Source organism: Miscanthus floridulus, chromosome 14 (genome assembly GCF_019320115.1).
Source record: "Miscanthus floridulus cultivar M001 chromosome 14, ASM1932011v1, whole genome shotgun sequence".
NCBI classification, from domain to species: Eukaryota; Viridiplantae; Streptophyta; class Magnoliopsida; order Poales; family Poaceae; genus Miscanthus; species Miscanthus floridulus.
In genome coordinates this window covers 71881786-71904730 of record NC_089593.1, presented here as the reverse complement: position 1 = coordinate 71904730, position 22945 = coordinate 71881786, and the positions used below count along the sequence as shown (strand labels likewise).

General features: G+C 43.0%; 3 protein-coding genes and 1 long non-coding RNA gene across 4 annotated transcripts; all 4 read left to right on the top strand.

The window, feature by feature from the left end:
• Nucleotides 1-3698: 3698 nt before the first annotated feature.
• LOC136504134 (uncharacterized) lies at nucleotides 3699-5846 on the top strand. Its single transcript, XR_010770780.1, has 3 exons — nucleotides 3699-3786; nucleotides 4004-4146; nucleotides 5775-5846. It is a non-coding gene; the product is annotated as an uncharacterized lncRNA (long non-coding RNA).
• Nucleotides 5843-6576, top strand: LOC136504133 (uncharacterized). The gene is made up of 2 exons (XM_066498999.1): nucleotides 5843-6133; nucleotides 6254-6576. The coding sequence occupies exons 1-2, from the start codon at nucleotides 5864-5866 to the stop codon at nucleotides 6362-6364; spliced, it is 381 nt and encodes a 126-aa protein (XP_066355096.1). The 5' UTR covers nucleotides 5843-5863; the 3' UTR covers nucleotides 6365-6576.
• Nucleotides 6577-8109: 1533 nt separating this feature from the next.
• On the top strand, nucleotides 8110-10976 carry LOC136504902 (uncharacterized). The gene is made up of 4 exons (XM_066499943.1): nucleotides 8110-9312; nucleotides 10420-10465; nucleotides 10546-10580; nucleotides 10671-10976. Exons 1-4 carry the CDS (start codon nucleotides 8262-8264, stop codon nucleotides 10781-10783), a joined length of 1245 nt encoding a protein of 414 aa, XP_066356040.1. The 5' UTR covers nucleotides 8110-8261; the 3' UTR covers nucleotides 10784-10976.
• A 1357-nt stretch (nucleotides 10977-12333) lies between these two features.
• LOC136502743 (uncharacterized) lies at nucleotides 12334-14123 on the top strand. Its single transcript, XM_066497997.1, has 3 exons — nucleotides 12334-12520; nucleotides 12911-13169; nucleotides 13286-14123. Exons 2-3 carry the CDS (start codon nucleotides 12933-12935, stop codon nucleotides 13868-13870), a joined length of 822 nt encoding a protein of 273 aa, XP_066354094.1. The 5' UTR covers nucleotides 12334-12520; nucleotides 12911-12932; the 3' UTR covers nucleotides 13871-14123.
• The last annotated feature ends 8822 nt before the right edge of the window (nucleotides 14124-22945 follow it).

Below are 22945 nucleotides of genomic sequence, written 5' to 3'. Positions count from 1 at the left end.
TTCACTCGTTTTAGTACTAGCGCTCGGAGGCTCTGAACAAACTTTTCTGTAAATACTACTATACAGAGCATACATATATCGAATGGGCTTGTGCAACCTTCCTTTGCTATCCTGTTCAGTCTGTTTCGTTGCCGTGGTAGCATGGCAGATGACACGGCTTTTCAGTAGTGTTTAGTGCAGTTTCTGTTTTCATTTCGCTGAATGTGGATGTGGGCTGGCATCCACCAGTACATACGACTATACGAGTTGATTATTCTCAAAAAAAAAAAAAAACTATACGAGTTGATTACAGATGGTGGCCCACATGATGCTTCCTTTTTTCAGTTCATTCATCCCAGCTCAGGGGGTTTAAGTAAACCTATAAACTCTCGAGTAAAGCAAAAGTGCAATAGGAATCGAGAAAACAGTTGTGATTTTAGAGGAGTGTTTGCTATAAGAGACTGAGAATTTTTTTTAATGAAACTGGAGGGGTTTGCACCCCTACAACATAAATTTAAAAAAAAAGGAAGAGGTTCAGTTTACAAGAACAGGAAAAAAAAAGGAAAACTAGAGTACAATGGGGAGGGAGGCAGACTATGAAACAAAAAGACATTAAAGAGCAGCACAAGCACTGCTAGCAACCAAGCTAAATAGGATTTGCAATCCATTGATCTATTCTTGGGAGTAGCTTCTTTTTGGCCTTAAAGGTAAGAGCTGAAATTCATTTTTGAAATTTTGCTTGGCCATGGGGATGCTTGGATTTACTTGGCAGAAGATTAAGTCATTTCTTGCTTTCCAGATAGTCCAACACATCAGAATAATGATCTCCATGAAGAATGGCACTCCTAGCTGATTTTTGAAACTTTGCAAGTTCTGAAAGTGATCTGAATGTTGGTTAATCTGGATATTAATCATTCCCCAACACTGGATGGCAAAGGGACATTCCAAGAAGAGATGTGACAAAGAGACTGAGAAAATTCATCCCTTTGTGTAAGTCGGACCCACCTGTCAATGCGTAAAAACCTCCTTTTTCTCCTCCCGTTCGGCCTCTGGCACAGCCAACGTAACAGGCAGCGCAGCGACCGGTATGCTGTCTCAGTGTATAGTGCACTTGCACGTCACAACTACTTCCTCCGATGTAGCTGCCCGTTGCACAAGCGAGAAGGAAGACGGATGAGTTGCTCCCCCCTTGATTCTTTTCTCAACTGAGAAAAAAAAATATTCGAGAAAAAAGAGTTGGAGTAATAGGCAGTACGAGACTTTATCCAATCAAAACCTAGATAAGTAATAACTGTACTCCTTTCATGCACACATGCTTCCACCATTTCAATCCGAATATATAACCCCATCTGCAATACAAAATGTCCACATACACCAAAAAAAATGCCCTCTATTTCGGCTATTATATCCATGTAGCCACAAAAATCAGAGGGAAAATAGCATAATGGTGTTAACTAAAGTTTCACCAAATGTACACGAAATATACAAAATCCACAGAAAATATGTGAGGGGTGAGGGAGTTTACCAGCTCCGTAGACCGTAGGTCGACCGGATTCCAGATTCGGTTTCGAATTTCATGGCCTCATATCATCGATCAGGATGTGGATTCAAGTTTCAAGGAGAGGAGTGGCAATTCATGTTCTGTTCAAAGTTTCGAACCTAACAAAGGAGAAGGCTGGGGTGGTCGGGCTGCACATGACTAGGCACGGTCCCATGCCTCTTGATGCCAAAGGTCCGAGCCACTTTAGGTTGTGTTTGGTATGGTTGTCATATTTTTTTCGATAAAGGAAGTTTTTATTAAAACCTCAGAAGCAATATATCAAGTTGATACAAAGCTAAAGAGGGCAACTTCCAGCATCTGCCTAACATAAGGCACACAGCCAAAGAAAGAGAAGAAACCTGGCACAATCTAGTGACTATCAATTCGTAAACTAGACTGCCACCCATGTGCTCGGGAGAAAAAAAATCCTTGGCCACCTGCGTCAACTGTTGTGATACCGCTACAACTATATCCTGCAAATCCGGCTTCTGCAGGATAACCCAAGTGCGTAGCCAGCGGGTAACCAAATAGATAACCTGCATAGGAGAAACAATTTTTTTTTCAAAAACAATATCATTCCTGCTGAGCCAAATAGACCAACAAGTCGCAGCTCCTCCTAGCAGGAGTAAAAGCTTGACATCTTTGTTGACACCTCTTAGCCACATATGGAAGGTTGTATTGTATATTTGTATGGGTGGACGCAGATTGAGTGAAATCGTATTTTAGAAAAGAAAGTGTTTGGTGAGATTGTACGATCGGATATGAAAATTGAGATGTTGTTTGTTTGCCTGCATAAGCGAATACAACTTGTCTAACATGTGAGACTCAAGTGTGGGCCTATCCTCTACAACCTGCATCTGTCGGGCTTGGCTCTGCATTGAAGCTCATTTTGGCCGTCTCCACCAAGGCAGGATGAGAGCATCTTCAGCAGTTCCCAAATACCTACCCCTATCTCCATAAAACTGTCATATTGGGGACAACTATGTTTTTTTCTTGCTCTAACAGTTCCCCAATAACTCTCTCTTTTTTTGGTGGACACCAATATTTCCCTCATCCCCCCTTAAAAAAGGGGAGATACAACTCCCCCAATACCATGGGGACCATCCCAACTACCACTTTTTAGCCATATTTTCTCTTACACTTCTGTGGGACTCACCTTTCAGATGAGTATTGGAGGAGATATATTGGGGTACTACTGTAGCATCTCCTCCAATAAATCTAGAAAGTGATATTAGGCTACCCCAATACCATCTTATTAGGAGACTGCTGGAGATGCTCTGAGACCATATACCTGCATGAGTGAAGTCAAGTTAGAATAATAGAGCAATGCGGTCAAACGAACTTTTGTTTCTACGGTTAAGATAAGGCATGATAGAATGGAAATAGGTAACCGAACACATTTAGAGCGTGTTTGGTTCGGCTCCCGATGGCTCTAGCTCCTCCTGGCGTTGTGCATTCCTATGTTATACTGTGCTCCACTATTGTGGCTACTGTAGTGGCTCCAACTCCAGTAGACACCAGAGAGGAGCCGGAGGAGCCAGCGTTGAGAGGCTCCGACGGCTCCGCCATAATAGCTACACAATGCTACTATAGTGCCAGAGCGGGAGCCGACTGGAACCCCTACAAACACACCCTTAGTTGCCTGACATGGCGCTGTGCCACGCTCCAAGTCCAAGGACTATACGGTGCCCTATATCTATGGCGCTACGTGTGTTTGGCGCCATGAAAAAGGTTTATTTTCCTGAAATGTTTCTTCTTAGAAATTCAAATATAAATTTCTTTTAAAAAGAACCAAATTATAAAATAATGTCTTTTATATGAAAACATTTTCATTCACCATATTTTCAATTTGACTATTCATGTTAACATTAATATGGTGCCAACAGAAATGAGAAAAATCGGATATTCCATTTGGGGTTTCAGGCCTCTTCGCCCTCGCAAGTCGCAAACCTCTCCCCCTCGCAGTTAGCACCACCTTGGCACGTGCTCTCTCTCCGCCTCGCAAACCCCCCGCACCGGCACCGCCGCGGCATGAGGAGCCTCTGCCTTCCCCTTCCCACGCGTGAGCCGCGGCCCGCGGCGTGAACCTGGTGAACTGGGCCATTCCCCATTCCCCGCACGCATACGCGGCGACCCCACGCCCACCATCAAGAAGTAGCTGCAAGAAGAAGCCGGGGCGGGAGAGGAGGGCGCGCGCGGCGGACCCGTCGCCAAGCTCCAAGAAACCACTGGATTGCGCCGCGGAGCTCGATTCGGCGGGCGTCGAGGTGGGTTTATCCGCGAGCAGCCGAGGATTCTTGGCTTGATTCTGCGGTTCCGCTCGTGGCTCGGGGTGTTAAAGGTTCTTGGCCTCTCTTGGGAGTTTTGGTTTTGGTTTAGTGAATTGGTGGTGCTGAAAACTGAAATTCCTGTGGTTTCGTACAGAAATCCCCGTGCTGTGTCTTCGGGTTGGGAATTTTTGGTGACGGGTTTTGTGGTTTGCAGGTTCCGCTTCGAGTTTCAACAACTAAATCCTGCTTCTTGCAGTCTTGATACAGCGATCAACCCCTCGCTCTCTGCGAATCGTCGTCGTTCCGCATCCATCTCTTCTCACGCGGACCGGGAACCAAGGATCCCAGAGTTTCCAGGTATAAATCCAACTCTAAGTTCTCAGAACTGCAACCGTTAGAGCAAGTCGGCTGGTTCTTTACTGGTTGCTTCGAGTCTTCGACTAGCAAATTAGCATCTCGCTGCTGTATGAATCCTGTCTTTGCGGCTCCTGTATCTGCTGGTGGTATTCAAACTTCTGAGATTTCGTGTACAATTTGATAGAGTGGTCAGGTCGAAAATTCACGTGATGAAGTGTTCTTGTAGTTATTGTTTTTTTTTCATACTCAGCAATGTAGTTATTGTTTCTGCTTAGGCCACAAATCTGTTTAATTTCTCAGCCTGCAGGTACAAAAATCTGAAGCCTGGTTCACATGTCCACCAATCATTACAGCAAATCATCACCTTTTCCCTTAATTATCTGATCAGATGCATTCTGTGTGTTTACATTTGCATAAATTCTTCAAATCAACTGCAGTTTTTTTTTGTTTTCTATAGTTAACAGCAGTTCGTTCAAAGAAGCTAATTGTGTTCTTGGTCCCTGATACTTCCATTCCATCTATGCACTTCAGCACTTGCTCAGGCCCAAACCTGTCCATGCAAGGTTTGCAGCCGCAAAGGCCCAGCCCAACATGGGGCCGCAAAGTTCTGATCTGTATACTAATAATCATTATACAGTAGCGAACCAATCTAGCATCCAGTCAAATTCTTTTCCAGTGAAACCATGAGAGCACAAACTTTCTCCTCCCTCCGTCTCTCTTTCCATTTTACCTCCTACAGACCAGCCATCTTGTTTGCATACATGAAAAACGTGAAAAAGGATTACTGATTCTCCTCCCTCCATAGATCTGCTATTGCACCCAAAAACATTCCTCTTGGCGACTTCTATTTGCTTTACTGTGTGTGTACTCAAGCATATTGATACTTTTCAGTCTCTCGTCGTGTGTCTTTTTCTTCCACGGACAATCAGTTTATGTTGATCATTGGGTTCAAATTTTTGCTGCTAGATCTTTGAAGCTGGTTCTTACTGGCTTGCTGCTGGATTAGCACACCACATAAAATCATTTTGTGTAATTGCTTTTTATACCTGCTGCCGCCGGCCTAACATGTCTAGAACTAACGAGTTACCATTCTTGCTATTTTTTTCGAGAACATGCGCCGGGGCGCAAGCTTTTCATTAAGAGGACAACCATTCTTGCTATTTGTGTTCTTTCATACAATTGTGAACTATTGCTGTATGTGGAAGCTCGACGACATAAAATTCTGGTTGTAAAGAGCGTAAAAAAAGAAGCATAAGAGTTAACTCAGTCTCAGGAAAGAAGCCCTATATAGGATAGTTATACAACCATGAGTTTTTCTTTTCGCAAAAAAAAAAAAAGAACCATGAGTTTTTCCTCGAAACCTGAGTATTGATGCTAATGTTGATGAGGCTTATGACAATAAACATGGAAATCATACTATATCCCGCGTTTACTTAACCATTTGTTGTAAAATCATTGCACTAAGTGAAATATTTTAATTTTGAAAAAATAATTCTAGGGCCCTTTTACAATTTAGCACAGGGTCTCTGGATTTGGCAGCAGTTGCTCAGATGCTTTTTGATGCAGTTCTTCCAAAGATGATACACACTGTTATTTGCTTATGCTACTTTAACACCTGGATTTTCTAGTTCCAGTATAGCAATATTGGAGAATGCCGCGGATCAAGGTGCGGGCTGTAAATGATGATACACTCAATCTGGATAGTTGCTGGTTGCCAATGCTGTATTCTACACAGCCACTAAATCTGCTAATCCCATCCAAAGAAGCCATGGATGCTCTAATCCATTATGCTAAGGAAAGGGAGAAGATCACTGGAAAATGGGCAACCATCAAGACCATGCATAGGGAGCTGAACATAGCGACAGTTGAGGCGTGTTGCACTGGTGCTGGTGTCCCTGTCGGCGTCACAACTGATGCTCTAACAGCGGCTCTAGATCGTGACTTCGTCCGAGACTGGGATCCTGTCTTGCTTGAACAGATTGGATGGGTATGAAACAACATGACATGCAGCTTTGTATTGTGGGTGGGATCGTTTGGGTGTGTTTCGTTTTTCAATCTCAATATTACACTGCATATGGAGTTCATAACTAATTGCTCCTTTCTGCAGGCAGCCAGCAGGTTCCAGATGCGCAGTCTTGCGGCTGCTTGCTACGAGAAGTTCCGCAGTGATGGAATGCCAGAGCAGGAGGCCAGGAGGAGACTTGCCTACTACGTCTAGTATGTTGTAGTTTTGTAGATGAGTAGATCACAATATCTGGCCACATGTCTGCAGGAATTCCCTGCCTGCTCTTCCTTTTATTTGCCATTGCCACTGGAGATTTGTAGTTGTAGCTTTCATAGAAAAGCCATGTCTAGCCTGTTTTGATGCTACTGCAATCTTCATGTACCCACTATATTTGTGTGGTACTTTAATCTTGATGACCTGGCTGCAGTTTTGGTGACTTTCTGTTTCCATGTGTGCAACCACTAGCACCAGTACCATAAGAACAAATGGCATCTGGTCATTTTTGTTTTGTCAATATGGCACGTTATATGTGTTTCTTCTTAAGACGTTCCTGTCCCAGGTCAGTTTGTACTTTCATCTTGGCTTTTGTTTCGGCCCAGCTACAGTTGTAACTGCTTCAGGATCCATGCCATCTTAATTTCCTGAACCAACTAGTACTGCGCGCTTTGAACACAATGCAAGAGATTTGTCTTGCCTAATGGTTACCTGTTTATGCCACAGCTCATATGTTGAAAGAACTATAGTTTTGGAAAGTTATTGTTCCTCTTCTTGCCTTTTTTTTTGTTTTATAGTCAAGTGAGAAGACCTGACACATGCTGTAGACATGTAGAAGCGGTTGAATGGATAAAATACCAGGTCTGTTGTATACACAGCGGTCCTTTGACATATATCCTAGAATTTGTTTAACTATATAAATTGGTGGGTTCCATTTCTTGGCATGATTCTCGGTTCAGAAATTCATTTACGCAATCATAGATCTTCAGTTCAGACAATCGTTCCACTTGTTTGCCATTAGTGTTGATTTTGTGACGAAATGTCTGCTCCTATTTTGTCACTGCTAGTTTACAATTACCTCATGCATTGTTTTACTTGTTCACTTGTGAGTAGGGATGAAAACGGATTGGATACGGACGGATATCATCGATATTACATTTATTTTTATATTTATGTTCGGATTCGGATTCGAATACGGATAGTGTCAACTATGTCGGATAGGATACGATTGGATATCGACATCATAAATATGTGATTTGAGTATTCGGATACGGATACGGTATCGGATGTTGGATATCCGAACTCGGATATGGACAAATCTCAACCCCTCTAAACGGATTCGGTTTCGAATACGGTCGGAAAATATCCGTACCGTTTTCATCCTTACTTGTGAGTTCAGCTACCTAGGTTTTGCAGTATCTCCGAGAGCCTTTCTAAATCTCACCTTTTAAATCATCATTTGAAGACTCATTTGCACAAAAATCGTTTTCTATATCTTTTCACTCTCTAACAGTTTTTTCTATATCTCGTGCGTACTCTATAGAGCCATTCTCGTCTTCTATTTTTGGCTAGCGAAAAATCTGAAATAGAAGATAGCTATATTTGGATAACCGTGTAGAGAAATTGTTGAAGGATAATTTTTCACCAAAATCTCTATTTCTAGCATTTAGGAAGAACATAGAGGGTCTCTTGAAGTTGCTGTTAGTGTGTCCAAACGTTGACAACGAAAGCAAAGCTCCTTACCGGTGTGGTAACTTTGGTAAGCTACTAATTAGCGTCAACAGGGTTTATCAAAAAAAAAAACGTAAACAGGGACCCATATAAATACCATGTGTTTGGACCGTGTCAAACGTAGATCTTGACGTATTTATACGTGAGAGTTAATTAAAACTGTAACGGCATATATATCTCAAAACAGATTAATTGGTACGGAGTACTAGTAATTTTTCGATCCTGGACCAATTAATAATAATAATATCACGGTTCCGATTAACCCAAATCACCACGCCTCCCTTTTGGCCCTTTCCCCTTCCTCTTCCCCGGATCCCATCCCGGCCGCCGCTGCGGCGCTACCAATCTCCCATAATCGATCGAATTCCTCCAATCCGATCCTGCCATGACGCCGCCGCCGCGGGATCCGTGGTTCATCCTGGGCGGGATCCCTAAAGTTGTGAAGGACAAGGAGGCGAAGCGCACCTTCCCGCCGGGCGCCGACGTCTCCGTCGCCTACGATGAGCCCCCGCGCGCCTCCGTCCTCACCATGCCTTACCGCGTCTCCTCCCCGCCCTCCCTCTGCAGCTACCCTTACGTCGCCGCCGCGGACTCCTCCGGCCTCATTCTCCTCTGCGCCACGGAACCTGAGGGCACCAACTCCTGGGTCACTTACCACCTCTGCGACGCGCGCACCGGGCAGGATACCTGCCTCCGCGAGCACAATCGCACCGTGGGCTTCCACGGCAACAACTTAGGCCTCATGGTGAGGGGCGGCAGCTGCGTTGTCGCCGAGCTCCAGCCCGCCGGCGACGGCACTGGTGGCGCTTTGCTCCTCTCCTACACGGTGGGGCAGTACAGGTGGGTCGAGAAGGAGCTCACCTACTCGCCCCCGCTGCACCGGGAATGGATTGGCGAGGGCGTCATCTCCCACGGCGGGATGCTCTGGTGGGTGGACCTCTCGTACGGCCTCCTCTCCTGCGACCCCTTCTCTGACAAGCCGGAGCTGCACCACGTCCCGCTCCCATCAGTCCTCGACCAGCTGCCGGTGCTTTCGGCAAACGGCGGCGCTCACCGCTGCGTGAGGGTGAGCGGCGGAAGGCTGAGGTTCGTGCAGATCCATGGCAGCCCCGACGCACCGGTGGTGAGCACGTGGGCACTCGTCGAGTCGTCAGGGAAATGGAATCCCGAGCGCCAGGTGGCCTTGGCCGACGTCTGGGCCGACGAGAGCTACCTGGACATCATGTTGCCAGGGAGCATCCCTGCCCTTGCGCTGCTCCACCCTGAAGACCCTGACAAGCTCTTCTTCTTCCTCGGTTCCTGCATCTTTGCCGTGGACCTGCGGCAGAGGAAGGTTGTGGAATTCAGTAACTTTGCAATGCCTGACTCGCCCAACGAGTTGCTCATGCGCTCATCCCACTTCGTCCATGCATGGCAGTACGATCCTTCAAGCACTCGTAAGCATCTTTCCTTGTTACCTTGTTGCTGATTTGATTCCACTTGTGCCTACACCAGATTTACTTTCCCCACAGTTCACATCTTGCATAGTTACGATATTGACTTCAAAATTGAAGATGGAAATTTCTAGACTTGTGCACAGACGCAGTCACAATCTTGATAAAAGGGCTAATGTTTAGTTTGAAGATGCACACCTTAGATATATATTGATATATCTACTATCGCACGATGCTACGCACCTTGCATGTCAAATTGCCAATATCTTCCATCCTGGTATTTCTAATCCCAATAGACTATGGACGTCCACCGCCTCCACATCACAAGCTCCTTTGACCTTGCTAGCAGCATTGACATTGAAAATACTTTGCTCAGCCCTCCTACAAAAAATTCAGAGGACATGAAACTGAAATCTTGCACAGGCACAATCTTGAGAGAGGGATACGACTCATATCAAAAGAGTTATGTGAAGATGTGCAGCTGAAACAAGCCAATTTCTAGATAGATAAACTATTATCATAGCTTGCGCAATGCTATCTTGCTTTTCAGTTCGTATTTGCATACGTTCCTGCCTGCTATTGTTTACCTGGATATATTAATGAGGTCCCCTCTGCCTTCACAAGTCTTTTGGCCTTGCTACCAGCAATTGATAAGCACATTCAAAACTGATACTGACGGCATGTTTGGATCATAGTCTCCCGGGCACTGCCTAGCCAGGTAGTTGAACCTAGCGCCAGGTGTCCCAAGTCGGATATGTGGTGGCACTCTTCCCACATCACCATCCAAACACGGCCTGAGTGCCTGAACCTGATGGCTTCCCATGGTTTTCTGATAATTTTTGGTAGAGGGCACATGACTTTCAATCTACTGATGTAAATGTGTTAATTGTATATTTTATGGACATACAAACATTGGGACAATGTGTGCATGCACCAAACATGTTCCCTTAACCTCATTCTTGCACTTTTCCTGTATTTTTCTATTTTGTATTGTTGCAGTTAATAGAACTATGTTAAAGCATCTTTTGTGGTTGCTGGAATTACTTTAGCTCTCTTGGGGAATTATTGATGTTTCTGTACTCCTTGGCATATATTTACTCTCCTGTGTAGGGTCGGAGTCTCTACTGAGATGCCTGAGGCAGGAGAAGGAGAGCAGGTGATCCCATTCTTGTTCGTACGCATAATAGTTTCGTTTTTTTTTTCTTCGAAGGCCTAACTTTTTTTTTTTTGGTTCAGTTTGGCTGCGACCATGCCCGTCTCGCGCAAAACTGGTACATACCATATGATCCATGCCGCAACACTATCCACCCGTTTTCCCCTTAGCTTAGCCTGAGAACTTATTTTCTCTTGTTTTTTTTCAGCTAAAATACTGAAGAGATTTCGGTATGATTCAATCAGGGAGCAACAGTTCCTTGTAACAATGCCACCCCCTCTACGAGTAGGCCATAGACATGGGCATGGGCAGGCTACATGATGGCCCCACATGATGCATCTGATGTACAGTGTTTTTAAAAATAATAAAAGAGATCTAAAGTTGGATACAAATGTTATTGTACTACTAGTATCGAGTACTTTAGTCTACAGCAGTGAACATTGCGTAAACTCTATGTGCCTTTTTGACCTTGTATTCAGCGGTTGGCTCAGCATATTTTTGAGAGAGCTCAGCATATTTGAGTCAGCAGGTAGAAGTAAAAAAAAATCATGTATTTTTTTTTTCCGTAGCGGTGTAGTAGCTCTTACTGGCTGATGCCCTGAGATGTGTGAGACGCCTGCTTCTTGCCCAATCGCTGCGGCTGCTTCTGAAATTGGCTGCTGCAGACCATGTATGAAAACTGAGAAGGCTGCTGAAAACTGTTTGTTTGCCTGGACGATGCTCACCCGCTCGTAGGAGGCGAGCCAGGTTACTAGGAGGCCGGCCTATGGGGTGTAAGATAGTGTTTATGTTTCATTTGGCCCAGAATAAAGGCTGGGTCTAGAAGTTGTTTGTTTGCCTGCAGGCCAACTACCATACCTACCTGAGCCTGTTCGTTTGGCTGTGGCTTGTCGTAAACGATCGTAAATTTCCAGCAGGAATAGTATTTTTCTCCCACACAAACCAGCCAGCAGTACTTCTTCACGAACCAACAACGATACGAACCAGCCAACCGAACAGGTTGTGACGTCGGTTGAACCGGCCAGCTGCATAGGCATCCAGACAGAAATGCACAGAGAGTAGAGTAGAGTTAAGCAACACACAAAGCATTAGTTGCAGTTCTTAACAAAATTACACATGATGTTCAACTACCAGAATGACAAGTACATACCCACTAATTACAATTACATGATCCAGTGCTACTAATCTTGCAATGTGAATCAGAAAAGGTGTGAATCATAGTGCCAAATGCTTGTTCAGTTACCCCATTGGTCAATACCAGTTACCAAAGGAAGCTGTGAACCAGAAAAGCTGAAGAAGCAAAAGTTCAGAAATACCTATTGACAAACAGAAGAAGAAATGCACATCTTGTTAAAGGATCACCAAATCAAAGGAATAGCCTCAGAAGTAAATAACATAACTAGTCAGCATAAATTCATAGGTGGCAGTAGTAAGCAGTGAAAGAACCAAATGACAGAAGCAATAAGAATTGAGAAAGATGCAAATAAAGGTACAAACCAACAAAGACTTGTACTTGGTCTAAAAAAAAAAAGACTGGTACCACCTCATATAAATAGGTTTTAATTCATCACTGGCAAAAAAAAACAATATATCAGAACAGCAAAAGTTAAGGAGAGAATCACTAACCAAATGGCAAAAACCAAACGTTTAGCCTTACCTAACAGGTTCGTTTAAAAAATATTTTTGCATATATTGAATTTTAAAATATTATAAACTAAAAAAATTCCGCACGTTGCCTCTAATTAGGGGCCGACACGGAACAAAAAAGGCCATAAACGGCCCAACTGAACCCCATCGTCTAGCTCGTGTTTCGCGACTCTTTCCTTCCGGCCGTTTTCCTCCCAAACGGCGTACGTTTAGGGTTTTACCCGCCGTCCTCCGCCCAGAACGCCGCTCTTACGCCAGCGCCGGCCCCCTGCGTATACCAGGAAGTTCCTCCGCCGGTCCGCCCGTGCTCTCGAAGCCTTTGCCGCCGCCTTTGCACGCGAAGTCCAGTGCCGCCCGTTTCGTCCAAGGCTCCAAGCCCAATCCACCATCCGCCGGCCATCCCCTGCCAAGGTGCGCAAGCTTCCTGCACATGGACTTGACATGAACATTCAATCAATAAGAAATGGACCGGGTGCGGTAGCTCTTACTGATTTAGGCGATCACGTCGTGGACTGTGCAAGCGAAAGAAAGAACAGAAACCAGTCAACACAAAGTTTACCATTATATGCCCCCAGCCTTGATTTTGTTCTGATTTCTGACTTTTACTGGTTTGTGTTGACTGCAAATCAATCTGGAAATGGCCAAATGGAAAAAATGCATAAATTTGTTGATCCCATGTTGCTTATTTATAGAATATATATAATATGTGAAGTTTTCTCCTCTTCTTTTTTTACATTACACTAATGTATGTATATTCTCATATCTTGACAATTGACGCCTAAGTTCATGTGTGCAACTTAGGAAATACATCACTTAGCAAGCAATGAGGGTTAGACTTTCGAACAATGAGGTTCATGAGGTTGAGGAGAGTGATGTGGCATATCTATACCAGCAAACTCGACTTCCTTGTGCTGCAATCCAATCTGAAAGTATCTTCACAATGTTTGAGGCGTATATGAAGAGGCACTCGTTGGACTATGACCCAGAACCTATCGATGAGTGGGATGGAAACTTTATAGAACAATTCACAAGCATTGAGACACTTAAGCATCTCATCATGGTATAGTGCACTCATCGATCATCAACGCCAATTGCTTCTTTTTAACTTTTCACAATTTGCAAGTTGCTAAATACAAAAACTGACATCACTGTGTGTGTTTTCATGGATGCATGCAGCTGGCCAAGAGAACCAGTCAGGCTGCGCTGCTGGAACTTTGCCACCAGAGGTTTGCACAACTTCAGGTCAGTGACAGCGACAGCAACACAGATAGTGATGGCGATGACAGTGATCACAACAACGATGATGGTGGTAACAGTGGTGGGTATGATAGCGATGGCGATGGCAGTGATCACAACAATGATGATGGCAGTAACAGTGATGAGGATAATAGTGATGGCGATGACAGTGGTCACAGCGATGATGACGACAGTAACAGTGGCAATGGCAGTGATGAGGTTGATGAGATGGGCAACCAGGTGGAGGACCTTTCTGATCAGGAGCTCTCTGTTGGTGGAAGCGATGATCCAGGCAACCTGTCTGTAGAGGTCTCTAGTGGCAGCAGCAAGGATACGAATGATCTGACTCCCGAGGTCTCCAGTGACAGTGGCGGTGGTAAGGTTGATAACATGGACAGCAAGGAGGATCTTTCTCTGGAGCTTGCTAACATCGCTGGTTGTGAGGCTGCTGCGGTCAAGAGGATCTCTGATGAAGGTGGCAACAAGGATGAGGATGAAAAAGGGCGCATCCCCGTAGGTATCTGAATCCTGTGGCTAGCTGGAACTGGAAGCGTGGAAAGTCTGTTCGCTTGCTATGTATCCAGATGCAAGTACTGGTCAACGTTAGTAGCGCTACATCATGTGTAAGCTTACAACGGAAGCAACACTCTGTTTCCTCTCTTGCTTCTTTGTCCGTCTTGAAATACGCTCAGTGAATGATACCATCAGTATTATGTCCTACTCGGCATCGGTTACATGTCTTATGTAGAACAAGATCAAGTGCATTCTATACGTTAAACTATTCGGTTTCAATATAGTTTGCTAATATATATAAATGGCCTAAAGTGTTGGGTTGCTGAGAAATTAAGGAAGTTGATGTTGATGTTTCAATATAGTTTGCTACTATATATAAATGCCCTAAAGTGTTGGGTTCCTGAGAAAAATTAAGGAAGTTGATGTTGATATCCTTACCTTACAGTGGATGGAAGGCCTTCTTCGCAACAAGCGTTTCTGGCCCATTTGGAACACGAGAAAGAGAAGTTCTGTTTTTCAAAATGGGACTTAAACTTCGACTTAATAATGCACACCTTACACTAAAACTGAATTGCGCCCCCTCCAAAACTTCCTTTTTTTTTCTTTAGATTAGACTTGGCTAGTCAAAATTCTTGATAGGGCTCAGAATAAATTGACTTCATAAATCATTAAATGCACGCCTGACACTCAGAATAGGTGCGTTTCAATTCCAAATGTCTAGAAAAATTCTTGAGAACCACCTGCTGAAAAACCGACGCAGATTTGTTTCTATCAACTGACAGATCTCTTGACACAGCTCCCCGTGTTTTCTAACATTTATTTATGTCAAGTGAAATATACAAATTCCTTTGCCCGTGACCTCTGATGAACTGAAAAAGAAGCATCACTCATCATTCGTCACTCATGATGTTGCCGTCATCTACAAACAACTCACATCATATGCATAACTTTTCACATCACATGCATAAACTTTTCCTGAGCACAGCTCTCAGTAACGAGCCACCGGAATGAAAACATCAACAGCAGTAAGAAGAATCAGAAAAGGCACGTCATCTGCAATATACCACAACTGTGGTAATACTCGGAAATTGTCGCCATGGTGCTATCTCCGAAACATAATCGAACAGGATATAAAGGAAGGTTTTACAAATTCAATTCAATATATGCTCTGTGTATAAGTATTTATTACACAAGTATATACAGCCAAATTGATTGACTGGGAGCTTAAGACACAACTACACAAAAATGTGTGAATGGAATGAATTATGCAACTGAGCAGAATTGCTGCACTGTTATACAGCCAAGAAGTCACTTCTGACCATGTATTCCCAAGCAGTTCTTCTTTTTAAAAGATCCGGCTTATATATTAATAATAAGTAGCAGAGAAAGTTACATGCTGGCGCGTAACATCAGCAGTTGATCTATGATTCTGTCCTGCTTAATTTTCATGCTAGCATTTGGTATTGCAGATCACTACTTGTAACACAGTTGCAAACTTTTAGATTTGAACATACATATTGTCGTGTTTCACATGGCCTATAAAATGTTAGATTGTTCATTTAATAATAACAAACCAATTTCTTAAATATAAATTGACCTGACTTGTTTCATAATTCATACACGATGAAACTATTCGTCCTGTTTCATCTTGTATGGTAGCATTATGAATTTCCTTACTGTTGACACGTTGCTAGCTTGTTTGTGAATATCTTCTTATTGATTATAATTAGGCGCCCAATAGATAGTTCAATGGGGTCCTGCACAGTGCACATTATGGGATCCTTTCGCCTCATTACCATCTGCATCATCAATAATCACATTAAAATCTCTACAAAAAAAAAACTCAAATTGAAAAACTTTCCTTAGTTTCTCAAAAGGTTTAGCTATGAGACACAAAGTCACAGAGTTCTGATAGAATTTTGTGACATTCTCATCCATCATGAACTGCCTACATGTGTTATTTTGTACTCCATTCAATGACATTCTCATGCATCATCAGCTGCTTACATGTGTTCTTTTGTACTCCATTCAAGCACGTTTTCGTATATACCCCATTCTTATATTTTTCTTGTATGCCTGGCACCTCGCTTCTTTTTTTGAATGTCTTTTTTTTTAATGTCGGCACCTCGCTTCTTTTCCTGTATATTTCAATTGAAAGACTGGTACTGTGAGAGCATACACGCTCATTTTTTAGAGTGTGTCCTTAAGATAGAAAGTCAAGTCACCATGCATGAGGAGTTATTAGTTTATCAGATATTTTGTTTGTCTCCAAAGAAAAATGTTGAAACCACATGATTATATAACTCATACATTCTTTGTTCTAAGCAGTGCATTGACTTTACATTTAACCATTGCTAATCTTGTTTTTGTAGGGCCAGATATTTTACCGAGTTGTTTCAATAGGGATAAATTTTCCATAGGGCCTGGTGTTAAGAAGTTGATGAAAAGGTTTGCAGGTCAGCCTAATTTCACACGAAACTTCTTGTTCATACTCATTATCTTAGCTTTTGATTAGAGGGTATTTTTATTTGAGGGCCTAATATGATCTTGTTTTGATTCAGGTCGACCGCTGTGATGCCTGTTGTGCACAAGGGTATGTACTTAATTATTCTATGCATTGTCAGTACGGAATCTATATTAAGTTATTTCATTGAAATAAAATGTTTGGTTTGTTCCTTGGATATGGCTTTTTATGGAAACAAATGATTTGCATTTTTGATTCTATGTTAAGTTATTTTGCTCTGGTTTATGTTCAGGTATAAGTTTGAATAGAGCACGGGATCCACAAGAAAACATTGAGATGGAGCAGCTGCAAGCTAAAAATATGAAGTTGATAGCTGTGTTTCCAGAAGTACTGGAATCTCAGAACGGGCAGGCAGACGCACCGTTGGTAGGCTGCGTGACGCCAGCCAAGACCCGTTCTTCCATTTCTAAATAAAAAAATCAGCTTGTCCACGTACTCGTTCCTATCCGCTCGTCTGCCGCCTCTAGCGCTATGTCGCTGGCCCAGCCAGAAGCGGCGCACGACCGCCTCTGAGGTGCAACGACTCGGGCGCCGACCCTACCAGGCCTCTCCGACGTGCCGCTGCTGCCATCCCCCGCGGTGCCTTCGTCCCCCGCTGCGCAAAGCCCATCCTCCGCCATGCCCAGGCCGTGGAGTAGGTGCTCGAGCGCCTCGCGCAGGTGCTCACCCAGGCCGCCGAACAGGTCCTCGCCCAGAGGCGCACCGGCGAGTTCTGTGCGCCGTGGCGGCGTCGAGCTCCGTGATTCGTCCAAGCGTGACATTGCGCGCTAGAAACGCATGTTGCAAAAGTATGTTTAAAGTGTATGGATGTTGTAAGTGTTTCATGTGGACGTTGCAAAAGTAGATCGGGATGATGCATATGTTGCAATATTTGTACACGTATGTTTCAAGCTTTTGTCCCCAACGTTTCAGTTGTTTTTCTAGACGCATGTTGCAAGTGTGTTTATCTGAATGTTGCACGTGTTTCACACATATGTTGCATGTGTTTTATCTGGATATTGTATATATTTTGCAATGGCTTTTTCAAGTATTTCAATTGTTTTCGAATGTATGCTGCAAATATTTCATTGGGATGTTTCAAAAGTATATCGGGTGTTGCATCTCTCTCCTCGTCTTCTGCTGCCTCGCCTCTCCTCTTGTCGATGCTATTGATGTTTGGACGATGTGAGCCCGCGTGGGGATGGGGGCGTGGGTGGGGCGAGTCGTTCGAGTGGCACAGAATCCGAGCAGGTAGGGCATGTGAAACGGAGCAAGCGCAGGGCGTGGGGAGCGGCATCCGGACACGGACCTTGTGTCGGATGTCCGGGCACTAGTCGTTCCGATCTCAGAAGAAGAAACTGCTGGCCTCGTCTAGGATGAAGGAAGGTGCCGAGGGTGCAGTGATGATGTTTAGTCCCTGTAGTTTTTACTGTGTGTCCCATTATGCTTTAGGGCCTATATACAACGCAGTGACGTGAAGAAGCGTTTATAGCAGTTTCTACTGTAAATTCTTGCCACTGTGGATCCCCTGGGCCTTGGGGGCTCTTGCTGCCGGCGCCGCTGGTTTTATGCTTGGAGCAGGCCTTGAGACATTATACTGGCAGTACGTGAGGCACTTCACTTGTATATATGAGCTAAATAGGTTAGAATAATGCTGGCTTGGCGCGCTATGCTAAACTCTTGTAGAGCATGATGTGACTGGACAGTTGGTTCTTCCGTCGGCCTCTTGAAACGAAGAGACATTGAAGTATTCAACGCAGCATGAATGCATGATGCTTATATAACTTGGGTCTTGCTATGGTATCCAGTAGTGTAGGTCTTGCGCAGGCGGGAGGTTGCCTCTCGCGGCCGTTCCCGCCGGCTTTGGTTACTTGTTGTCTCAAACTCTATTCCTCTTAATGAAATATGGGTAAAACCGCTGGCGAAAAAAATGGTACCTCCAAATAACTGTGAACCGCCGATCTGAGTAGCAATTGTCACATATTACCAATGAAGAGGTAATAGGATATATAAGGAAAATATCTTCGTATTACATATCTAATATGCATGCATGATCTAACTTTCCTAACATGATCTCAAGTTTTTAATAACATGGACATGGACACACACATGTATAGCGGTGGGACACACAGATCACACATGTGCAGCCGTATTTTATTTTATTGTATATATAACACAATGATTTATAATATGTGACCCAACATGATTTTGTAAAATTTATTTGATTTGTTGGAACGTGACAAAATGGTCGGGAAATTTAAATTCGTTTCATTTTCAACATAAAAAATATAGCTTATTCAATTCATAGTGTACGTGATTGTATTGTAACATTTTTTTTGTTGTAACGTGACCATGCCCAATTAAGAAACATAAAATAGCATGTCTTGGAAAGTTGAATTTTGACTCCGAAACTATCTCTTGCCCGATGATGGCCTTCCATGAAGTTGTAGTCGTTTGGTTGCAACCAAAAGGAAACAAATTGCATGTACACATGCAGATAAAAGGAAGCAATATGTTATTTATTTTTTATTTTTACTAATTATTTTATTTCTGCTAATATTCAAGGGCTTGGATTTATTTAAACTCTTACTATGTAAGAGTTGTACCGTAGCAATGCCCATATAACTTTGCCTCATTCCACAATCCACAAATTCGTTTGCAACCTGCCAATACAATCTGATATGAAATGTTGGCGTGAGAAATCGAAATTCGAAACATGTTGAAACATTCCTTGTAAGTTGTAATGAATCCATCTTCCCTGTGATTTTTAATTTTGAAAATGTGCCTATTCCTCAGCTCCAACAGGTGCCTTTTTTGCCTTTGTGTTGACGTGCATCGATCCCAGGTCGGCATGTTTGAGTAGCAAAATTGAGGAGACGATGAGCTCTCGCCGGTTGCAGTATTTTTCTTCGTATATAATAATTTTCAATTTGGATACAAAATTTATTTATTACCAAAAAAAAAAATCAGAAGATCGTAAACTAGTAATTGAGGTTTCCAGGATGAGCCGCATGAGGTAGAAGAAAGGAACTACGTGACTGAGGCCGTGGGTTCTATGGGCCTGCCTACTTCGTCCATTGGGTTTGTCGGCTTGCGCAATAGCCCATTGGATCGCTTGCCAACCCAAGCCCATAGTGCACAAGGCCATAGATAGTCTGCATGTGTCACTTATTTAAGTTTTGGCGGGGTCCACTGGGCTCGCGGAAATCACTTCCTTTTGCCCTAAATTTCATTTAGAGGGTGTTTAGTTCCTCTAAAAAGTTTTTATCCTGTCAAATCGGATGTTTGGACACATACATGGAGTATTAAATATAGACAAAAAAAAATAACTAATTACATAGATTACGATAAATTTGCGAGACGAATTTTTTAAGCCTAATTAACCATGATTTGACAATGTCGTGCTACAGTAACATGTGCTAATGATGGATTAATTAAGCTTAATAGAATCCGTCTCGCGGTTTCCAGGCGAGTTATGTAATTAGTTTTTTATTAGTATCCGAACACCATTTCCGACATCTCATAAAACATCCGATGTGACACCCAAAAAATTTTCACCCCAGGAACTAAACACCCCCTTAATCAGTCTCAATTCTGCTCAAAAAAATTTTAATCAGTCTCAATTGAAATTTGAGATGACCATGAAAGAAAAACACACGAGATTAATAAGCAAAGGAAGACAGATTTAATAGCTACAAAATTCTATGGCTGCAAATATCATGCAAGCGGAAGCTGATATTTAGGCGGTCCCCGCGGCCTTCCTTTGCCGCTCCCCGACACGGATTTTTTTGAAATAATGTTATTAAAATAAAAAATTACAAAATTAGATACTAAATAAATTACTAAAATTGTAAATATGGGTGTCTGTCGGTTGACGCGGCGTTCGACCAGCCGATAAGGGTCCATCGGACTTCTACAAGCGCTGATTGGCTACTGTGCTGCCGATATGCATCTGTCGCCTTCTCACAACCCAGGCGAACTTATCTTTATTTGCCGCCTATGCATCTGATGTGAGAATTGGCATCCAAATGAAAAATGCACCTTTCTTGATTTGCAAAGCATTTTCTTTCGAAAAGACCGGACTTGTTTAGAATTAGAAGTGGTGGATGCATTAACTTCACCGAGCAATCGTACTTGGTTAATTACGAGTAGCAGTAGGACTGTATATTAGAAACATAATTTTATAAAAAAAAAGGGTTTTATGGTATATTCAATTTGAAAAATAGCATAATAGAAATGATATATTATATGTGCAAGAGTGATCTTGTTGAATCGTACACGACTAATGTCACTACTATCAAAAATACTTTTGGAGAAAGACGCTTTTTATTTAGGCGAGCCGGCTGTTCGCCTCCAACAAGCGCCACGTTTTTTCAAAGTAATAGGATGTATCGATACCTACAACTTTGGCATATATCATGTCAACATTCGAGGTTATTTGAAAATTTTAAATTTCAAATATGTAAACTTAAAATATTTTTTCGAGACTCTAAACAATTTCAAATCAAAAAACTTTTATACTCCAAAGCTATAGAGCGTGTCAAAGCTACAATTTTGATATAAGTTTGTCTTCATCCCAGTTCATATGAAAACGTTATGAATTATTTTTTGTTGCAACTATTTATAGAGACGGGCGTTTTAAGACGTCTATATCTAAAAATCAATTTTAGAGATGGACGTTTAGAATGACCGCCTCTGTTAATAGAAATTGTCGAATATGGGTATGTTAAGATGTCCACCTCTGTAAATCCATTTTCATAGGCAGGAATTTTTTTTGACTATCTCCATAAATAAAATGACTATCTTTGTAAATAAAAATGATGTCTCCGTAAATTGATTTTGAGAGTCAGACAAATTTTGAGTGTCTTTGTAAATAAAACGACCACCTTCGTAAATCGTTAGGTATTTTGAAAGACAAGTAAAATTTATGCCTGCCTCCGAAAATAAAAAGGGCATGTTTTCTAAAATCTTTTTCGTGGTAGTGTATGCTAACTACACATCTATACTCTATACATAATATTAAAGATGCAAAATTTCTCTTCACCTAACTTTTATCCACTTCCCTCTAACTATCCGAAAAATAAAGAGTTTGTTTCGTTCTTTTTTTACTTCCCAAATCACACTCATGCCCTCCATATTGCTCAATAAAAACTAATATTAAAAAAACACGTCTCAAGCCTATAATAACGGATCTAAGCAAAATGAGTTGCGCTCGATTTTGAACATCTGCTTACAAAGTTACAAGATTTTGGACCTCCATAAGTTATTTGTTTTAGATTTTTAAGAAAAGAAACTACTTAAAAGAAAACATAGAGGAATATAAAGGAGAAAAGGCAATCGGCAGGCTGTGCACCAATAGGGTATCGGTATTATGGGCACCGATAGGCGCTAGCGAATCTGTCCGAGGACCTATCGGCTTCCTAATAGCCGATTGACTACTATTTTTATATTTGGCACCTATTTTTATAAATTTTCTTTTAAGTAATATTATTTTTTAATAAAAAATTCCGGGATGCCGCACTCTTTGCCTTCCCCGCGCCCTCTTCCCACCATGCCTCCGTCCTCCCGCGCACACGCGGCGGGCCCCGAGCGCTCACTGTCCCAGATCCCACTTCCTCCGTAGCATCGCGGCTCCATCCTCTTTCTCCACCGCGACCTAGCGCCTGATCCAGTTGTGTAGTGCTCCGCCTGCCCACCCGTCTGCCATGGTTTGCTGAAAAGCGCATGTTCTAAGTGTATGTTTTCAAGTGTTTCAGATGTTTCAGAGGAATGTTGCAAGTGTTTCATATAAATGTTGCAAAAGTAGATCAGAATATTGCATACTCCTCTCCTCTCCTCACCCTTCTCTCCCTTCCCTTCCCTTCCCTCCATCTCACCGTGACAGTTCAAGCTCGCGCAGAGAAATAGAGGGGGTGCGAACAACCCTGTGTATGGGCGGGGCGAGTCATCCGGGCAGCGCGGTATTCGAGTGGGCGGGGCTCATGGCACCAAGCAGGAGCGGGAAACCGATAGCAACCGCGGGTGTCAGGACGTGCACTAGCACTGCCGATAGAGATTTTTCGGTTTACAGTTTCTGTCGTTGCCGAATACTACATGACTTGAAAGTTTCCGATCCGATTATATAGTAGTACTAATTTTGTTATTCGATCAATTCGGGCTGGAGTAAATTGATGATGACGATCGAGCTGACGTGCGGACTCCGGAGTTGAAAGCAATTGGCAATGGCAACACACCGCATACACCACCTTGGATCCGGCCAGTTCAGGATGTCTGTCGTATATCTTGATGAAGTGCTGCCAGGCTGCTGATTCTCCCTTCACCACCTTGGGGTCCTCAGGTCCCCGCATCCGGTGCTTCTTCGCAGCTGCAGTTTTATTGTTGACTTTCACCTGTGGAAATGTAGGATCACCTAGATAGAACAGGGAAATAGAATCAAGTAGAGAAGTTAGCCATCTATATAAGAACTTTAAATTTGAGGCCTTTCACATCATCGCACACTGTTCATCCACGTTCTCACAGACCCAGATCGATGTAGATCAACAGTACCAGACACGTTACTGTTCAACACCGGGTACCAGATGCAC